The sequence below is a fragment of the Drosophila rhopaloa genome, unplaced genomic scaffold (assembly GCF_018152115.1).
Source record: "Drosophila rhopaloa isolate 14029-0021.01 unplaced genomic scaffold, ASM1815211v1 contig_3, whole genome shotgun sequence".
In the NCBI taxonomy this organism is placed as follows: Eukaryota; Metazoa; Arthropoda; class Insecta; order Diptera; family Drosophilidae; genus Drosophila; species Drosophila rhopaloa.
Window position 1 is genome coordinate 14,262,694 of NW_025335123.1, and position 21,244 is coordinate 14,283,937.

The 21,244-nt window shown below is 38.3% G+C and overlaps 4 protein-coding genes and 1 long non-coding RNA gene across 6 annotated transcripts in view; 2 read left to right on the forward strand and 3 right to left on the reverse strand.

Moving 5' to 3' along the window:
* Positions 1-5,548, reverse strand: part of LOC108049002 (E3 ubiquitin-protein ligase highwire) — a 58,365-nt gene extending 52,817 nt beyond the window's left edge. The window contains exons 1-3 of the mRNA XM_017129986.1: positions 5,126-5,548; positions 856-1,969; positions 28-414 (exon numbers count right to left, since the gene is read on the reverse strand). Of these exons, the coding sequence (XP_016985475.1) occupies positions 28-414; positions 856-1,969; positions 5,126-5,196 (1,572 nt within the window). The 5' untranslated portion in view covers positions 5,197-5,548. The remainder of the gene's footprint in view (positions 1-27; positions 415-855; positions 1,970-5,125) is intronic.
* Positions 5,549-6,340: 792 nt separating this feature from the next.
* Positions 6,341-7,055, forward strand: LOC108049038 (NADH dehydrogenase [ubiquinone] 1 beta subcomplex subunit 7). Its single transcript, XM_017130065.2, has 2 exons — positions 6,341-6,469; positions 6,535-7,055. The coding sequence occupies exon 2, from the start codon at positions 6,536-6,538 to the stop codon at positions 6,887-6,889; it is 354 nt and encodes a 117-aa protein (XP_016985554.1). The 5' UTR covers positions 6,341-6,469; position 6,535; the 3' UTR covers positions 6,890-7,055.
* A 1,183-nt stretch (positions 7,056-8,238) lies between these two features.
* LOC108049037 (transmembrane emp24 domain-containing protein 5) lies at positions 8,239-9,478 on the reverse strand. Its single transcript, XM_017130064.1, has 2 exons — positions 9,386-9,478; positions 8,239-9,322 (listed from the first exon to the last, which is right to left on the reverse strand). The coding sequence occupies exons 1-2, from the start codon at positions 9,392-9,394 to the stop codon at positions 8,606-8,608; spliced, it is 726 nt and encodes a 241-aa protein (XP_016985553.1). The 5' UTR covers positions 9,395-9,478; the 3' UTR covers positions 8,239-8,605.
* Positions 9,479-10,401: 923 nt separating this feature from the next.
* Positions 10,402-20,173, forward strand: LOC108049040 (1-acylglycerol-3-phosphate O-acyltransferase PNPLA3). Its single transcript, XM_017130069.2, has 2 exons — positions 10,402-11,043; positions 18,892-20,173. Exons 1-2 carry the CDS (start codon positions 10,579-10,581, stop codon positions 19,927-19,929), a joined length of 1,503 nt encoding a protein of 500 aa, XP_016985558.1. The 5' UTR covers positions 10,402-10,578; the 3' UTR covers positions 19,930-20,173.
* On the reverse strand, positions 20,165-20,946 carry LOC108049041. Of its 2 annotated transcripts, none has more exons than XR_001769515.2 (2): positions 20,664-20,946; positions 20,165-20,561 (listed from the first exon to the last, which is right to left on the reverse strand). It is a non-coding gene; the product is annotated as an uncharacterized LOC108049041 (long non-coding RNA). The 2 variants fall into 2 exon arrangements; XR_001769516.2 differs by having other exon boundaries at positions 20,633-20,946.
* Between the last annotated feature and the right edge of the window lie 298 nt (positions 20,947-21,244).

Below are 21,244 nucleotides of genomic sequence, written 5' to 3' on the forward strand. Positions count from 1 at the left end.
CAACTCAGATTAAACACAAACACTCACATCGCGGTTGCTGCAGATGGCATGCAGTGAGTCGTCGTCCGTGAAGAGCACGTAGTTGAGTCCCTCGCGCATGTGGAGCATGCTCAATGGACTCATCGCCTTGATGGCCAGCGTGTCCAGGCCCACCATTTGCAGCTGGTCACCGGCACTGCGGCGACAGGTGCGCCGGAAGTAGAGCTGCCCGCCACTGTAGCCCAGCCAGGCACTTCGCTCGTGGCTGAAGTCCTCGTTCTGGGCATAGACGTGTCCCTTGTAGGATCCCCCGAAGCCAGTGCCGATCTTCAGCAGGGTTCCCCCGTAGAGTAGGTACACAAACACTCCATCGCAGGCCATCGCCGGCGAGGTGATGGGCGCACCCGTGCTCAAGGGCGGCAACTTCAGGGGGAACTGAAATAAAAGAGTAACATTAAATAATCAATAAACTAAGGCATCGAATACAATCGAAAACTAAGAACAACATTCTTTCTTTATATCTGACTTTGTCCTGAGTTTTTGGATTTGAAACCAGGATTTAAAGCTCTTAAAATAAGATTTGGTATTGTACTCTTTTAATCTAAGGAAAATTTTTATATTTTTAACAGCCTGGTTGGTAAAAAAAACATTAAACATTCATTATTTTAATATGAGAAAGATAATAAACTAACTAATCCCAAGTTTTCTTAAATTCACAGATTAAAATTTGACCTTTTAGGTGTTAAAAAGTAAAACATAACATTTCAAAAAGTATAAGTATATAGTTTACTTAGTTTTTTGGAAAGAATAAATGTTATCTTTGTTTTTATGATTGCAAATAGCAAGTGAGTAAACTTTGGTACTTCGTTGTCTCACCTCATCAATCAGGGAGTTGTGCGGCACCCCGTGGCTGTGAAAGTCCGGCCTGGTGGGCTTGTTCAGCGCCGCACTGACCACCGTGTGCTGCAGCGTGGCCAGCACCACCGGCAGCTGGACAATCTGGGCGGATAGCTGTCGCGGCGTCATCAGCATGGCGGCGATGGCCTTCAGCATCTTGCCGGTGTCGCCGCGGGCGATGCAGAGTCCCAGGAGCGCGGCACAAGCCATGGCCGACCAGTTGGCCTCCGCACCCGTGGCCGAGTTGAGGGCCGCCGGCATGGTGGCCAGATCGAGAAGGAGATCGTACAGCGGATTGATCAGCTCCTCCGGCTCCAGCTTGAAGCTCTCCGGCTGCTGGCCCTGGATGACGTCGAGCAGGGCCTTCAGCGCCTTGGTGCACAGCAGCGGATGGACATGCCGCGCATCGGCAATCAGCTCGAACAGGCTGCGCAATCCGGCGCCCACAATCAGGGGCACGGTGGCATAGACGGGCTCCCGTTCGGTGGGCTCCTCGGTGTCCGAATCGGCATCGCTGTTGGCGCTATCGCGGCGTGGTCGCTTCTCGGCGGGCAGACCAGGTCCTCCAACCACCACGGGCACCGGGGCCGGTACCCTCACATCGCCCAGCACGCCCACCGGTCCATTGGGTGCTCCGTTTCCGGGGCCCAAGGCACCGTGCATGCCCAATGGCGCGTGACAGGGGCAGTCGAGGATGTTGCTGATCATGCAGCTGTGGGCGCACATCATGCAGCAGGAGGAGTTCAGGGGTCTGCTCCACTTCTTCACGCCCGATCCGCACTGACCACCGGCTCCGGCTCCACCCTCCTGGAACAGGGCGTACCGCGTCTCCGCCTCCAGAACCGTAGATCTGATGGCTGAGAAGACCGCAAACTTGGACGCATTCGGATCCAGTTCGATGTGCGCCACCGGAAAGGAGGGCAGGATCATCAGTTGCTCCTTGACCAGTGGTGGGTCCAGTGGGTTCACCAGTCCACCTGCGCCCGCATTCCCCTCGAGAACCGCCGCTGCAGCCGCCGCGGCCATCGCTGCCGCCGATTTGTCCTTCCGACTTTTACGCTTAGTTAACACCTTGCGATCGTGTTGCATTTTTCTGAAAAGGTTAGGCAAAAGTGGGTTAATAAAAGTATACATAGTTTGGAAGAATGATGGAAATTGTTTTTTAAGAACTTTTAGGGGGCTAAATATACTAAGAATTTAATGCAACGAACTAAAATCGAATTCAATAATGACCTTAGAAATACAAAATAATAGGTAACTATCCCAAAACTATGTCATAAATATGGAATAGCTAGAAATAATCTATGGGTATAGATTTCCATTTAAGCTTACTGACAAAATTAAAATATATATATACATATATATACCTTCTAACTGAAGAAAAAGAATTGTACCAAACAAAAACCTACCTTAAAAAAACAATTTCCAATATTCCAAATTTTAGATTTTCGAATAAAGTTTTCAACATAACAAAAAATGTTTTCACTGAATAATAAAAATAGTTTTTAGCGCCTAAAGTATGAAGTTTTTCCAAATTCTTGAAACTTTTTTTAGTGTTTTTTTTTTAGTAGGTATACCATAAAACATAACTTGCTATCTGAATAAAAAATCGCTTTTGGAACACAATGATTACGAAGATCATAAATTATAGACTTAGTAAAATTATGACAATGTTATATGTATTCACCAGCAATAATAACAAATATTCTAGTAAAACAAAAAATGTGTATCTCTTAACTTCTTACACTAACACTGGAAAAACGCTTATTAATATTAAACTTTAATCTTTGGTGTATTTTAATACTGTGGATTAACTTAGTAAAAAGTTTTTTAATTTGCTGTGTAACCAATATTTTATTTATAACATTTTTTGGACATTTTACCAAACATTTTCGAAACATATTGGTAGTCAATTTAAACATAAGTTTTAAGAAGTTAAAACCAAATAATTTGAATTTAAGAATCCCCTAAATCGCATTTCTTACACTGCACTGATCACTTTGGAATTATCAGTAATTTGATTTTTGGCTTGACTTAAAAAACTTTTCAAAAAAACAGATTTAATGTGAAACTACTTGAACTATAGGTCATAAATCAAAAACGCATTTCAACTAACTGAAGAGCCAAACAAGCTTCCTTTTTCGAGGACCTGGCCAAGGAATTTGCATTTGTTTTTGTTGGCAACAAAGCTTTTGGCTCTTATCAACGTGGAAGCTTTTATGTAGGATGCTGGACGCTACATTCGGACGACAGTTGCATGCCACGCACATAAATCGGCCGGCAAGGTGCAAGCTTTAAGATATGTATATACCCGAGTGCATCCGGACCTTCACCTCCTGCCGCTGACAGGTGGTTTAGAATACTGTTGCCCGCTTTTCAAACGCGGCTTTTCAACTTGTGCGTTTCCCGCACAAAGAAAAGTTTTGTGAACTCCCCTAAAACGCAAGTAAGTGGATAAATTAATAATTCACCAACTGCTTGCCATGCACAAATACTTTGCATTTCAGTTGTATTGTCAAAAATGTTCAAGATTAAATTGCTAGAGTTCATTTAAACAAGTGGTAAACTTCTAAACAGCAAACCTGCGACATAAAATGATTCAAATACCGGTAAATTATGTATGCATTGGCATAAGGTATTTTATTTGACCTTTAAGAATGCTGGATGTGGGCTTTGTTGTCCAATTAAATTAATTCTAAAGCAATGCAACGCAAATGCAATAACACTTTTAAAGTTTAGGAAATAGGCAGAAACTCAAAAAATATATTTTAAAAAAATAATACATTTTGTAATCGTTAAGTAAATATTTTATAAAATTCAAAATAAAATACTTGAAAAGGAACTAAACTAATGTGATAATATGATTAATCTTTTTACAAATATAATATGAACGTATTTTCCAAATAGAAGTTTAAGATTGGACGGAAGAATTCAAGATATCATGGTCTACCAGTGTAAATATTCTAAACCAATTTTATGATAAACTATTTAAAACTATTTAAACCATGCAAATGCCAAGCAATTATAAACTTTTAACGCGTATTTTGCAAAATCGATTTTTATAAAGATGTGTCGGTATTTTGCCAACTAAGTGGTGTCCAGGTGCACGATTGAAAGTTTTCTGCCACTCAAGACAACTTGGCCTCAAGGTTTAAGGATGGTTAAAAGTTTTTAAAATTAATTTGTCCATTTGTCCACTTCCGACTCTATAATATATGTATGCCAGCATCGACTAGTCTCTCAATTGTGAACCTATTTATATGAAACCTTCTTAAAAGTCGTATTTCTATTACAGGACGTGCATTAGATTAAGCGGCTAAGGTCAGGCGTCTATATAATATTGCTGATAGCCGTATATACGATCGGATCAAAAATTAAAAAAATAAATGGTACCTGTAATAATTTTAATTGGAATTCGGAATTTTTATTTAAATTTCTTTCTTTAGGATCATTTTACCATCTATAATTAAGTGTTTAGGAATCTTATTGGAAGAAACTAAATAAAAGAATCAAATTTGAATGGTTCCGATATCGATTGTAGATTATATTGAATGCTTTGCTAAGATTTTGAATTTTAGGTGGGATATATTTTAATCATTGAATTCTTGAATAGTGAATATTAATTAAAGTTAGTACTCCTTGTAATAAAATCGATAAAATTTCGATTCGAAATCCAGTAGAAAGTAAGTACTAAAAAAAAACATTGATAAGACTTAAAATGAAACTACAGATAGTAATATAACTTTGACACTTGAAATATGTAAGAAATCGTTTCCACCATAGGATCCCTATAGTTTTAAGTTTGTATAAGGTGTAGTTATATCATCTATTAATTTAGGTTTGAAATTTCTTCGTGCATTGGAAAACAAAGCCTTTCTTTACTAAACAATATATTTTTCAGGCATTTGGTATGGTTTCTCGTTTTGGCGGTACAACGGGGGGTGACATTCTTAACACCGCACCCCCGTGGGCCATCAGTGGGTTAATGCAGGTCGCGGTGCTCTCGACAATCAGCTGACTTTGAGCACCGCTCAGCTGTTCGGCGCAGGACTGTCCACTTCCGCCCGTTTCAACCCCCAAAGAGCGGGGGCTGGGGTGCTACGACATCGGAGAGCGAATGCCCAGGGGTTGAAGACCCAGATTGAAAGCCGAGTGCAGCGATCGATTTTTCCACCCCGGATGGATGGACGGGATGAACGGGGACTTCGGTGGAGGGACATATAGTTATCCAGATGCTGGCGGGGATTACCTGCGTGTGTTGTTCGTGTACAGCTCGTAGAAGTGGTCGCCGTACTTGAGCGGATTGAGCAGACCCACCATTTTGGCCCGATTCCCTGTTAGATCCAGTGCTTCAATCGATATTATATTTTCTATATATTCTAATGCGCTACACTCCGTCGTCTACTGTCAGAACGATTTGCTCTCTCTCTCGTTCTCCTTTTGGCTAATGATTTTTATATTGCACAGCGGTTATTGCGAACAGAATAAAATATATGAATTAACAACTAGGAATTAACTATTTTGACGAGCATCGTCTGGCGTTTTCAGCGCGTTTTATTTTTGCCATTTGCCATTTGCCTTTTGTCACTTGCACGCAAAAAAAACACCGAACGACAACGCAACGGTACAATGGGAACTGAAAGAGAGAACTGAAACTTTCGGCCATCCTCTCTCTCTTTCCGCTCTTTCCTTCCCCTGTTGTTGTTCTTGTCCTCTGCTTCTTGCCGCTTCCTGTGGAGAGGACGCTCAGCTGTCTCCGACCGGAAACAGTGTTGCAAAACGAGAGTGCAGAAGGTCCTGTTTTGGGGTAAGAATCCCAAAATAATTTAAAAGTTACCCTTACTTAACCAACATTTATCTTGAAATTGAAAAAAATTAACACGCCGTTTTCTAAATACTTAAAAGTGACAAGTTTTCATACAGTTTAAGCTTTTTTGCAAATCTTGACTCAAGTGGAAATATGGGATATAGTTTAACAAAGTTTTAAAGGATTCTCACAAAAAGTCTACATAGATCTTAATTTATATAAATGAATAAAATAGTTAAGTCAATTAACGATTATAGATTTGATGACATTATTTTAACACCAAATTTCGAAAGTTTAAGCCAACTTTTACAGTTATTATGTATTGTTATATGAAATTACATCAATTACAACATAAAAGATTGTCAATAATTAATAAATTTATTTAAATAAAGCTTTTAATTGGTTCATTAAACTAAATAACTGCGACTTACATTCAATATAAATTGAGTTGAAAAAAGGCTTTGGGTTTTAAGGGCGTCGTATAAAAAGTACCACAACTTGCTAATAAATCAACTATTAAGGACAGAAATCAGTTTTTTAAAACTTCAAGTCTTAATGGCTTTTCTTTTTAAGTTTCGTTACAAAAGATTATCACTTTTCAAAATATTACTTGTTAAACGGTAACTTACATTTACCAGCTGATTTTTCAGTGCTGCAAAACGACCACACCCGCGTGCCCTGGTAACCCTGACCAGCAGCTGTCACTTGCAACAAAAACAACAGGGGCACGAAGAAGAAGAACTTTGACAGCTGCGCCGCAACCGAAATCGAAGAAAAACATTTTACGTAATTTAACTGTGCGAATATCGGTGATTTGGCAGGCGACTAAACCGTTTTTTCCCCGCCAGCAGGATGGGCAACGCGCTGACACACTACCTGAAACCGGACGTAATGCCCGGAGCGGATGTGGTGACCACCTTTGACCCAATGCTGGGCTTTGAATCGCGCAAGGAGCGTGTGATGGTCGCCACCACGGAGGAGATGGAGTCCGCCAAGCTGCCGCTGGATGCCCGCGACTATTGCGCCCATTTGGCCATTGCCTACCGCGCCTGCCGCACGGACACCTTCCCCTTTGTGTACAAGTGCGCCCACCAGAAGCATGAGTACCTCACCTGCGAGTACGAGGACTACGTCCTGCGCATGAAGGAGTTCGAGCGGGAGCGTCGGCTGCTGGAGCGCCAGAAGCGCCTCAACAAGGCCGCCTAGGCTAAGCTACACACCATACACACCCTCCCACTAGAAACCATCCTCTACACCTGTGTCTGCTGTGGCGGGCAGGAGACGCCCCTGGCCGCGGATCCACTGCCACTGCCCCATGTTGCAAGCTAGTTTCCAGCGGGAATGTCAATAAACAACTCCATGCTAGTAATAATGCGGATCTGCTTACCTTTTTTTTTTATTAGCCATTAAACGATTGAAAAACTGTTCGAAAAACCGTCGATTGTCGAGTGGATCTTGGTGAGGACATCGATTTAAAACTGATTTTGCTTGCAGAAACCAAAGGATAAGGTGTGAACAACAATATGGAGGCAAGAAGGACGGAAATTCTATTGAACTAAGCTAGTGTCCAGCGGAAATGTCAATAAACAAATCCATGCCAGTAATAATAGTCATTAAACGATTAAAAAACTGTTTGAAATAATAACAATAGGAGGAAGTAAATTGTATTGAGATGAGCCAGTCTCCAGAGGAATATTTCAACCTATCGACCGTTTTTATTTAATATCAGCTAAACGGATTGAAAAGCTGTTTTAAAAATCGTCTATTGTCAAATGGTTCTTAGCAAGGACATCGATTTTAAATGGATTTTGTTCGAGAAACCAAAGGATAAAGAAAACTTAGAAGCTTTTAGAACAAATTCAAATTTATATTTGAATTTCCCATTGAACATAAAGATTCAAAGTGATAAAAAAAATATATTTGGGGAGTCTGATAGTAAAATCATCTAGAGACGATGTTGGTAAAAATAAATAGTCAATCTCTAGAATTTACATTCTTATCTAAACACTACTCAATACATAAGGTTTTTATCAAAAAGTTTTATTGTCGATATAATAACGTTTACGCTCATTTACGTTACTCTCCTCCCTACATTAAATCTTTTAAAGAGATAAATATACACAAAAAACATGTAAAATGCCTTTAACAAATAACCATTGAACAAATGATCATTTGTAGTTCTTTAATGCAATTTGTGTGTTCACCTTAAACAGACAATTAGAATACAATAGGAAAATGTTCTTTATCTAACCACTTAGCAATCTTTATGAATATGTTACAACATGAGATAGCAGTGTAAACTAGATTCGTATTCTGAGTGGTACATTTATGGTATTAATTTTTATGAAAGTTTAAATTTAATTTTAAACTCGATCTTTTAAAGAAATTTTAACTAAAGGGGTTATTACAAATTCCTTTGAGGAAAAAGAGGACAACAAAAAAGGAGCAGAAATAAAGTTGAAAACCTTTTAAAAATGCATCGGGTCTTTTTTCAAGAGCTGTTTCTCCATTTCAAAACGTTAATAAATGAACCCCCAGATATAGTAAAACGCATATTTTACACTGGTTCTTGCAACTTTAAATTTAATATCAAACTCATTTTTTGGCTTAATCGTAAAATTGCTTTCGTTTAACAATGCCTACACACGCGCGCACACACAACACACCCCGTTTATCACAAGCACACACCCGCATATATATTAAATACACGGCTACTTAATACATGATATTATATATATATAGAAACTAACGATCTACAGATGATGGCAAGTTGTGTTTTAAATTACATTCTAACTATGGGATCCAGCTGCCGGAAGGCAATTGTATGAGGGAAATCTACTCGATCAATAAATGCATACTGTTGACTCCGGCATGTACATCTTTGGTAGAGGCTTTTCCTGGCCACCGTTTGACCAGCACCCATCAAATGCCCAGTTTCCGCCACAGATCGTGCATCCGTCCGCCGGTGGCGAAGATGCTGCGCAGCAAGAACACCTGGATGAGCCCGACACCGATCATGGCGCTTATCTGCAGCATGGACCATTGGTTGACCTTCTGGAAATTGGACTCGGCAAGATTGCGATCGCGTGCCTCGTGGGAACGCAGCACATCCTGTAACTGGCGGGCCTTGTTCAGCTGGAGACGGATGCGTCCGATGAAGTCCATGATGTCCTGCACCTTCATGTCGTAGTACTCGTCACGTGAGAGCCCCACGAGCTCGTCCACCTCGTTCCACTGGGTGTCGCCCTGGAGCTCCTCGCCCTCCCGCTCCACAATCAGCTCGAAGAACACCGTCTTCCGGTTGAACATGCTGAAACTGTTGTCGAAACAGAAGCGATAGTCACCCTCCTTGGCCACCTCGTGGCGGTGGACGTTCTCCGGCTTCTTGAAATCACTGACTATCACCAGACCGATGGGATCCAGCAGGGTGAAGCTGATGTCCAGGTCGCCGTGCCCGCCATCGATCACCTGATAGTCGAAGTCAATGGTCTCTCCCTGGCGGACCGTGTGATACAAGCACTCCGTCTTTCCGGCGTCCACATAGACGGTCATCTCCTTGTCGTAGGCCTGCGAGTCCTGGATTCCCAGGATGATCAGTCCGGCCATGAGAACGCGCAGTCCCGGCAATCCACGCCGGATCTGGGCAGTTGACGCAAAAGTTAATGAGTAATGGGGGCTAAATATAGCCGGCGTTTATCTTACCGCTTGCATTGTGAGCTGTTTTGCTTAAAATTAAAAAGAACTAAAGAACTCGGTGTGAACGTTGGCCGGTCAGAATTCTGAATCTAACTGACTGGTCACACTTTTCAGGCGGGCTGTCGGCTTTTCTGTGCTGCCATTTCAGCTAGCTTGTAGCCAAATTCGGATATTTTCAATGGTCTTTTTTTTACTTTAAGAAATTGTCAATTATATTGTGCTCGGAAAATAAGATATGTAATCTAGTCAGATTTGGATATTTCAAAGCCATAGTTATGCCATAAGCCTGCAAATGTAGCTTGCTTTAACTAGTTTGTCTATAGCCAATTTTTAAATTACAATTTAAGACTCCTATGCACAGAAAAGATATGCAAGAAAGAACGCTATAGTCCAGTTTTTCAGATTTTGTTTCACTTACGTTTCATGAAAAGCTACTTTTAGCTATAAAATTGTACCCATTTCGAAATTCATACTTGGTCACACTGGTAGATTAAAAGTAACGGATTACTGTAATGGGCGGCATATTTAAATGGAAATCTCAAAATCGCCCAAAAAACTATCTTTAATCGGAGATTTCTTTACGTAAAGCAAGTTTTTAAATCATTTAAATCAGACATTTACTCTATAGTTCCCTTAATTTTAATTAAATAAGTGCACACCAATTGAAATAACTAAATGTAAGTATATTTAGGATTTCCGAAATCTCTTCAGTTTTAATAAAAGCGTATTACTATTTGTAGTTCTCGATAATTCCAATGAATGAGCTTTCAAGAAAACTAGAAAGATCAAAGCTAGTAAAAACGGTTGAGTTAACAAATAGATATATAAACCAGTTAAAATAACCAGTTGATTATAATGAGAAAATTCAGAGAAGAAAATACTGAAACATATTGAAATACAACCATTAACAGTCAAACAATTCTAAATTTTAAACAATTTTAAAATCAAACCATTTAAAATAAAATTCGAAAACCCTAATTGGTATTTTATTGGATAGAACACTATTTCCCGACCTACTCAGGGTCACACTGTCAAGGCCAAGAATAAGCTCGAAAGAAAACTTGAAAAAATAAAAAACGTCAACAAAAAAAAAGAAGGAAATGCCAGAAGAAAAAAAGAGCTAGACGGCATTGCATGCTGTTTTTCTCTGGTGATCATTTGAAAAAAGCCGTGCCACAAAGAGGTTATCTAAAAACAAAATGACTATACGAACGCGAAGGAGTATTTCCTTTGCCGGCTGTGGATTCCTGGGTATTTACTACGTGGGCGTAGCCTACTGCCTGCGCCAACACGCCCCCCAACTTTTGCTGGAGAAGATTGCCGGCTCATCCGCCGGAGCATTGGCCGCCTGTTGCCTGGTCTGCGATCTGCCGCTGGAATGCATGGCCGGTGACTTTTTGCGGATTGTCCACCAGATCCGGCGCCACGCGCTGGGCGCCTTCAGTCCGTGGTTCAATCTGCCGGAGTGCCTCCTCGAGGGGATGCACCGCAGCCTGCCGGCGGACGCCCATCGACGGGCCAGCGGACGACTCCACGTTTCCGTCACCCGCGTCAGCGATCGCCGCAACGTGATCATCTCGGAGTTCAGCTCCCGCCAGGAACTCCTCCAGGCCCTCATGTGCTCCTGCTTTATTCCCGGACTGTCCGGACTGGTGCCTCCGCAGGTGGGTGTGTCCTCACCTTTTTAAAAAGATTTACAGATTTTCAATTTAAAACCTAGCCAGGAAATAACTCAAATCGTTTTCCAACTTATAGTTTGTATATTCTCATAACCCGGTAAAGGGCATTAAAAACTGTACTTCTAAGTCCACAACCTTTTTAATTTAAATCAGAATTTGAAGTGAAATACCTCTTAAATCTTGTGGCTTAATCCCCGTAAAACTTGCATTCAAATATTTTTAAATAATTTTAGATTGTCAGTTTTCATGAGGGTAATCCCTTTCCACGTTTTTGAATAATGGCTTTTCTGAAGAGTGACACAAGAAGTGCACTTTTAAGTTCATAACTTTTCTAATTTAAATCCGATTTTGAAGTGGAATACCTCTTAAATCTTGTGGAGTAATCCCCGTAAAACTTGCATTCAAATATTTTTAAATAATTTTAGATTTTTTGTCAGTTTTCATGAGGGTAATCCCTTTCCACGTTTTTGAATAATGGCTTTCCCGAAGAGTGACACAAAACCTGTACTTCTAAGTATATAATTTTTCCAATTCGAATCCGATTTTGAAGTGGAATACCTCTTAAATCTTGTGGCTTAAATCCCGTAAAACTTGCATTCAAATCTTTTTGAATAAGTTTAGATTTAGATATCAGTTTTCATGAGGGTAACCCCTTTCCACGTTTTTGAATAATGGCTTTGCTGAAAAGTGGCACAGAACCTGCACTTATGTATAAGTCCATAACTATTCTAATTTTAATCCGGTTTTGAAGTGGAATACCTCTTAAATCTTGTGGTTTAATCCCCGTTAAATTTGCATTAAAATCTTGTTTTATAATTTTTTTTAGAGTTTTTGTCAGTGTTCATGAGGCCATTATTCCAAGTTTTTGAATAATGGCCTTGCTGAAGAATGGCACAAAACCTGCACTTCTAAGTGCATAACTATTCTAATTTAGATCCGGTTTTGAAGTGGAATACCTCTTAAATCTTGTGGTTTAATCCCCGTTATACTTGCATTATAATCTTGTTTTATAATTTTTTTAGATTTTCTGTCAGTGTTCATGAGGTAGCCCTTTTCCAAGTTTTTGAATAATGGCTTTGCTGAAAAGTGGCATAGAACCTGCACTTCTAAGTCCACAACTTTTCTGATTTAAGTCCGATTTTGAAGTGTAATACCTGTAAAGTCTTTTGGCTTAATTCCCTTAAAAATTGCATTCAAATCTTGTTTTACAAATTGTTTTCGATTTCTTGTAATTTTTTTTTTCAAATTTTCGAAAAATGTTTTCGCATAAAATATGGAAACAACATTGAAAAATATAATTTTTTTTGGAATTATACCTCGTTGAGATGTAGACATCCTAGAGTCACTTCGAATTGCGACTTTTAGTGTCGATCCATCTTGCACTGGCAGCTTCGGCTTACACACAATCGCTTATTCTAACCTATTCTAAAAATTCTCTTTATTTAAAATTATTATTTTGCTAGAATTACAACAAACAGCAGTTTTTTTATTTTTGGAGTTCACTGCTGCATCATTTCACATTTTTCTATGAATACCACATTCAAAATGTGAAAGTATGTTTGAAAACAATGTACAATCCTTGATGCCCTGAATCCGGTCAAAGTAAGTTGGTATCGCTGTAAGCCTCTTGCAACTGCTCGTACGATGAAAGGTCCTTGATCCTACATCCTGGTGAGCAATCCAAGCCATATTGTATATCAATTGATCATCTGGAACCTCTCAAGCAACACACACTCACACTTTCGGACATCCGAGTAAACTGATTTATGGACTGCCAACAACCTCTAGGTCGTAATTATTTGGCTTGAACTGGTTGGGAATTATAATTTCCCTGGGAGAGAAAAAATTAAGAGCGACGATGACGGGGCTAATCTTGCATTTTGTTAACATTACATTAAGATTATTTGGATTGTTGATTGGATAGTTGATTGTTGTATGTAGCGTGTTTGCACGCATGTTACATGCAACATGCAACATGTAACACGCAACATGCAACATGCAACCTGCAACTTGCAACATGCAACATGCAACATGCAACACGCAACACGCAACATGCAACATGCTTTTTGCGGGATGAATGTTGCATGCTGAATGTTGCATGTTGCATGTAACATGCGTGCAACATTAAATTTATGTCACTTTGAAATAGGATTAAATTTGGTAAAGTTATGGACTCTGGAAGTCCAATTGTGAGTCACATTTTTACAAGTCATCGGAAACTTGAAAAAAAATGACATGAAAATGGGTCAAAAATTTGATCAACGTTCAAATGAATATTTTCAATGCAGTTTTTTAGAGAATCGAACCACGAGTCTTTAGAGGTATGCCACTTTGAAATCGGATTAAATTTGGTAATGTTATGGACTCTGGACGCCCAATTGTAGGTCACCTTTTTACAAGTCATCGGAAACTTGAAAAAAAATGACATGAAAATGGGTCAAAAATTTGATCAACGTTAAAATGAAAATTTTGAATGCAGTTTTTTAGAGAATCGAACCACGAGTCTTTAGAGGTATGCCACTTTGAAATCGGATTAAATTTGGTAATGTTATGGACTCTGGACGCCCAATTGTAGGTCACCTTTTTACAAGTCATCGGAAACTTGAAAAAAATGACATGAAAATGGGTCAAAAATTTGATCAACGTTAAAATGAAAATTTTGAATGCAGTTTTTTAGAGAATCGAACCACGAGTCTTTAGAGGTATGCCACTTTGAAATCGGATTAAATTTGGTAATGTTATGGACTCTGGACGCCCAATTGTAGGTCACCTTTTTACAAGTCATCGGAAACTTGAAAAAAATGACATGAAAATGGGTCAAAAATTTGATCAACGTTAAAATGAAAATTTTGAATGCAGTTTTTTAGAGAATCGAACCACTAGTCTTTAGAGGTATGCCACTTTGAAATCGGATTAAATTTGGTAATGTTATGGACTCTGGACGCCCAATTGTAGGTCACCTTTTTACAAGTCATCGGAAACTTGAAAAAAATGACATGAAAATGGGTCAAAAATTTGATCAACGTTCAAATGAATATTTTCAATGCAGTTTTTTAGAGAATCGAACCACGAGTCTTTAGAGGTATGCCACTTTGAAATCGGATTAAATTTGGTAATGTTATGGACTCTAGACGCCCAATTGTAGGTCACCTTTTCACAAGTCATCGGAAACTTGAAAAAAAATGACATGAAAATGGGTCAAAAATTTGATCAACGTTAAAATGAAAATTTTGAATGCAGTTTTTTAGAGAATCGAACCACGAGTCTTTAGAGGTATGCCACTTTGAAATCGGATTAAATTTGGTAATGTTATGGACTCTGGACGCCCAATTGTAGGTCACCTTTTTACAAGTCATCGGAAACTTGAAAAAAAATGACATGAAAATGGGTCAAAAATTTGATCAACGTTAAAATGAAAATTTTTAATGCAGTCTTTTAGAGAATCGAACCACGAGTCTTTAGAGGTATGCCACTTTGAAATCGGATTAAATTTGGTAAAGTTATGGACTCTGGAAGTCCAATTGTACGTCACCTTTTTACAAGTCATCGGAAACTTGAAAAAAATGACATGAAAATGGGTCAAAAATTTGATCAACGTTAAAATGAAAATTTTGAATGCAGTTTTTTAGAGAATCGAACCACGAGTCTTTAGAGGTATGCCACTTTGAAATCGGATAAAATTTGGTAATGTTATGGACTCTGGACGCCCAATTGTAGGTCACCTTTTTACAAGTCATCGGAAACTTGAAAAAAAATGACATGAAAATGGGTCAAAAATTTGATCAACGTTAAAATGAATATTTTCAATGCAGTTTTTTAGAGAATCGAACCACGAGTCTTTAGAGGTATGCCACTTTGAAATCGGATTAAATTTGGTAATGTTATGGACTCTGGACGCCCAATTGTAGGTCACCTTTTTACAAGTCATCGGAAACTTGAAAAAAATGACATGAAAATGGGTCAAAAATTTGATCAACGTTAAAATGAAAATTTTGAATGCAGTTTTTTAGAGAATCGAACCACTAGTCTTTAGAGGTATGCCACTTTGAAATCGGATTAAATTTGGTAATGTTATGGACTCTGGACGCCCAATTGTAGGTCACCTTTTTACAAGTCATCGGAAACTTGAAAAAAATGACATGAAAATGGGTCAAAAATTTGATCAACGTTCAAATGAATATTTTCAATGCAGTTTTTTAGAGAATCGAACCACGAGTCTTTAGAGGTATGCCACTTTGAAATCGGATTAAATTTGGTAATGTTATGGACTCTAGACGCCAAATTGTAGGTCACCTTTTCACAAGTCATCGGAAACTTGAAAAAAAATGACATGAAAATGGGTCAAAAATTTGATCAACGTTAAAATGAAAATTTTGAATGCAGTTTTTTAGAGAATCGAACCACGAGTCTTTAGAGGTATGCCACTTTGAAATCGGATTAAATTTGGTAATGTTATGGACTCTGGACGCCCAATTGTAGGTCACCTTTTTACAAGTCATCGGAAACTTGAAAAAAAATGACATGAAAATGGGTCAAAAATTTGATCAACGTTAAAATGAAAATTTTTAATGCAGTCTTTTAGAGAATCGAACCACGAGTCTTTAGAGGTATGCCACTTTGAAATCGGATTAAATTTGGTAAAGTTATGGACTCTGGAAGTCCAATTGTACGTCACCTTTTTACAAGTCATCGGAAACTTGAAAAAAATGACATGAAAATGGGTCAAAAATTTGATCAACGTTAAAATGAAAATTTTGAATGCAGTTTTTTAGAGAATCGAACCACGAGTCTTTAGAGGTATGCCACTTTGAAATCGGATAAAATTTGGTAATGTTATGGACTCTGGACGCCCAATTGTAGGTCACCTTTTTACAAGTCATCGGAAACTTGAAAAAAAATGACATGAAAATGGGTCAAAAATTTGATCAACGTTAAAATGAATATTTTCAATGCAGTTTTTTAGAGAATCGAACCACGAGTCTTTAGAGGTATGCCACTTTGAAATCGGATTAAATTTGGTAATGTTATGGACTCTGGACGCCCAATTGTAGGTCACCTTTTTACAAGTCATCGGAAACTTGAAAAAAAATGACATGAAAATGGGTCAAAAATTTGATCAACGTTAAAATGAAAATTTTGAATGCAGTTTTTTAGAGAATCGAACCACGAGTCTTTAGAGGTATGCCACTTTGAAATCGGATTAAATTTGGTAATGTTATGGACTCTGGACGCCCAATTGTAGGTCACCTTTTTACAAGTCATCGGAAACTTGAAAAAAAATGACATGAAAATGGGTCAAAAATTTGATCAACGTTAAAATGAAAATTTTGAATGCAGTTTTTTAGAGAATCGAACCACGAGTCTTTAGAGGTATGCCACTTTGAAATCGGATTAAATTTGGTAATGTTATGGACTCTGGACGCCCAATTGTAGGTCACCTTTTTACAAGTCATCGGAAACTTGAAAAAAATGACATGAAAATGGGTCAAAAATTTGATCAACGTTAAAATGAAAATTTTGAATGCAGTTTTTTAGAGAATCGAACCACTAGTCTTTAGAGGTATGCCACTTTGAAATCGGATAAAATTTGGTAATGTTATGGACTCTGGACGCCCAATTGTAGGTCACCTTTTTACAAGTCATCGGAAACTTGAAAAAAATGACATGAAAATGGGTCAAAAATTTGATCAACGTTAAAATGAAAATTTTGAATGCAGTTTTTTAGAGAATCGAACCACGAGTCTTTAGAGGTATGCCACTTTGAAATCGGATTAAATTTGGTAATGTTATGGACTCTGGACGCCCAATTGTAGGTCACCTTTTTACAAGTCATCGGAAACTTGAAAAAAATGACATGAAAATGGGTCAAAAATTTGATCAACGTTAAAATGAAAATTTTGAATGCAGTTTTTTAGAGAATCGAACCACGAGTCTTTAGAGGTATGCCACTTTGAAATCGGATAAAATTTGGTAATGTTATGGACTCTGGACGCCCAATTGTAGGTCACCTTTTTACAAGTCATCGGAAACTTGAAAAAAATGACATGAAAATGGGTCAAAAATTTGATCAACGTTAAAATGAAAATTTTGAATGCAGTTTTTAGAGAATCGAACCACGAGTCTTTAGAGGTATGCCACTTTGAAATCGGATTAAATTTGGTAATGTTATGGACTCTGGACGCCCAATTGTAGGTCACCTTTTTACAAGTCATCGGAAACTTGAAAAAAAATGACATGAAAATGGGTCAAAAATTTGATCAACGTTAAAATGAAAATTTTGAATGCAGTTTTTTAGAGAATCGAACCACGAGTCTTTAGAGGTATGCCACTTTGAAATCGGATTAAATTTGGTAATGTTATGGACTCTGGACGCCCAATTGTAGGTCACCTTTTTACAAGTCATCGGAAACTTGAAAAAAATGACATGAAAATGGGTCAAAAATTTGATCAACGTTAAAATGAAAATTTTGAATGCAGTTTTTTAGAGAATCGAACCACTAGTCTTTAGAGGTATGCCACTTTGAAATCGGATAAAATTTGGTAATGTTATGGACTCTGGACGCCCAATTGTAGGTCACCTTTTTACAAGTCATCGGAAACTTGAAAAAAATGACATGAAAATGGGTCAAAAATTTGATCAACGTTAAAATGAAAATTTTGAATGCAGTTTTTTAGAGAATCGAACCACGAGTCTTTAGAGGTATGCCACTTTGAAATCGGATTAAATTTGGTAATGTTATGGACTCTGGACGCCCAATTGTAGGTCACCTTTTTACAAGTCATCGGAAACTTGAAAAAAATGACATGAAAATGGGTCAAAAATTTGATCAACGTTAAAATGAAAATTTTGAATGCAGTTTTTTAGAGAATCGAACCACGAGTCTTTAGAGGTATGCCACTTTGAAATCGGATAAAATTTGGTAATGTTATGGACTCTGGACGCCCAATTGTAGGTCACCTTTTTACAAGTCATCGGAAACTTGAAAAAAATGACATGAAAATGGGTCAAAAATTTGATCAACGTTAAAATGAAAATTTTGAATGCAGTTTTTTAGAGAATCGAACCACGAGTCTTTAGAGGTATGCCACTTTGAAATCGGATAAAATTTGGTAATGTTATGGACTCTGGACGCCCAATTGTAGGTCACCTTTTTACAAGTCATCGGAAACTTGAAAAAAATGACATGAAAATGGGTCAAAAATTTGATCAACGTTAAAATGAATATTTTCAATGCAGTTTTTTAGAGAATCGAACCACGAGTCTTTAGAGGTATGCCACTTTGAAATCGGATTAAATTTGGTAATGTTATGGACTCTGGACGCCCAATTGTAGGTCACCTTTTTACAAGTCATCGGAAACTTGAAAAAAATGACATGAAAATGGGTCAAAAATTTGATCAACGTTAAAATGAAAATTTTGAATGCAGTTTTTTAGAGAATCGAACCACTAGTCTTTAGAGGTATGCCACTTTGAAATCGGATTAAATTTGGTAATGTTATGGACTCTGGACGCCCAATTGTAGGTCACCTTTTTACAAGTCATCGGAAACTTGAAAAAAATGACATGAAAATGGGTCAAAAATTTGATCAACGTTAAAATGAAAATTTTGAATGCAGTTTTTTAGAGAATCGAACCACGAGTCTTTAGAGGTATGCCACTTTGAAATCGGATTAAATTTGGTAAAGTTATAGATGTTTTCATAATTTGTTCGACACCTCATATAAATATATAAATAATATAAAAAACTTAACTTGTAAATTTAAGACTTTATTATCCCGATTTTCCTTAATTTGATCAATGTCGCTAACCAGAATATGTAAATATATTATCAGATCAGAGGAGTTCGCTATATGGATGGCGCCTTTTCCGACAACCTCCCTTTGCTGGACGAGCACACTGTGACCGTGAGTGCCTTTTGCGGGGAGAGTGATATATGCCCGCGGGATCAGAACTCCCATCGGCTGCAGCTGAACATCCATTGGTCGAACACTTCCATCCGGTTATCAAGAAGGAATTTGCGACGCCTGATGCAGATCGTGGTGCCGGGAAGACCGGACTTCATAGCCAATGTTAGCCAGCAGGGCTACGATGATGCGATGCGTTTCCTGCGCAGAAATACCCTGGTCAAAAATGGAATTAAGGTTCAAGAAAGGGGCATGATAAGTTGGATCCATCAGCAGGAGAAGAAGGAAAAAGAGCGAGGGGAGATGACAAAGTATCTAGAAAAGGAGCAGCGAGATTCAAAAACTATAAAGAAAAGGGATCAAAAGCCACGAGATCAGCAGAATAATAAACAGCAAGATCAGGTTAACCAAGTGGAGAAACATCGAAGAAATCGTAAGTCGAAGCTTCTGCAAAAACCTAAGAAAAACCAGAAGAACAAGACAAAGTATGAGAAATGCCAGAAAAAGGAGGCCAGGAATCAGGAGCATGGCCATGGGCTCAAAGAAAAGAAGAATCGCAGCAAACTGGATGGGAATCAAACTGGAACCCAGGAGAAAAAGCGCAATTCGTCGCTTCAGGAGAAGCCCATTCACCAGGATCACAGTGCCAGCTCCCTTATGAGATCCACCTGGTCCCTGCTGCGCAGCGTGATAATCGCTCCGCCGCTGGCCAGGCACATGGTCGAAATGATCACTCTTCGCCTCAGCCAGAGTCTCACGCTCTGCGAGCAGCCGCACTTTGATCTCGCCCTGATGCACACACCCTCCTCCTGCTCATCCTCCTCGTCGAGCAGCTGCTGCCCCTCATCGACGCCACTGGGTGATAGCGATAACGACAAAGTCAAGGCCAACCGAACGTGCGAGGCCAACCAAGTGGGAGCGGAAGATCGGGTGGCTGATCAAGGGGAGCGCACCGGCGTTCATTAGGCGCCATTAGCTTTATCAGCGATCGTCAATCGATCAGTTCCCAATTTGTTTTTATGTCTGTTCTCGTTAATCTTTTATTTCATGGTCCAAGGCTTGTTTTTTTTTTCTTGTTTTAAATATCATGGTTTTAAGTGTTTTTACATTGTGTTTATACTAACTGCTGTAACATAAATAAAGATATGCAAATATTGTGTTTATACTAACTGCTGTAACATAAATAAAGATATGCAAATAATTATTTAAATTGAATTTATTTTTATATTAATGTACTACACATGAAACAAAATATCTATGTATCAAATTTGTAAAGCTAAATTTGAAAGTTAAAAAATACGAGTTATAATATTACTGGATCTAGGAACAGCTCAAGATTTAATATAAAAACGATCAAAAAAGGATTCGGAAAATCAAAATAGCTTCATTGTTTTTTAAACATATTCATACGCATAAAAATCATATGCAATACTTTTTTTTCTTGTAATAGCTACAATAGTAAATAAACTTCGGAATAACCTAGTTTGCTTCCTTTCTTGTTATTACAAACATTGACTACGAATTTCCTAAGAATATATAATGTCAATATTTTAGTTGAGGTTTCTTCTTAGGAAATGTCATGTAATAGAATCCAATACCTGGAATATTATAAATATAATAAACTTATTATTTTACAACACTAACTTAAAATAGTTTTATAATTATTTACATATTTATTAAAGTGTCTGCTTATAATTTACCCGTTATTATCCATTACTTAAGATTTTTTATTATACCGGTTGGGAATTTTAAGTTCCCTGAAGTAATAAAATGCTATTTTTATATGGGTATTTAATATTTGCCCTGTGATTACTTAAAAAGCGGTAAATTCACAAAACCAGGATTATGTCAAGGCATTTATTAGCTGCCCGCTGTGTTGCACTCGATTCTTCTATCCGAATAAACTGATATAACCTCCAGATCCGATTCTCTGACGCAGGTTCCACTCGGCAAAGTGCAACGCAAGAGAGAAAGATGCACAACGAGATCAGAGAAGTGGCCATAATTCGCACACATAATGCCCATATACCGTGCAATATACTCAATAATCAAAAGCGAGAGAATGAATTATAATAAGAATCACGCCACTTTCTGCACTTTGCACTTCGGCCATCCTGCTCGCACTTGTGCCGATTGAAGGATGCCACGCCTCTTCCGCCAGGGGCGGGGGCTCATCCTGAGGCTTTATCACCCTCTCTCTTTCTCTCGCTCTCTCTACCACTCTCACTTTGTAGACTCTCTTTTTTCTGTGTTCTATAAAGTCATTCAATTTTTTTTTATA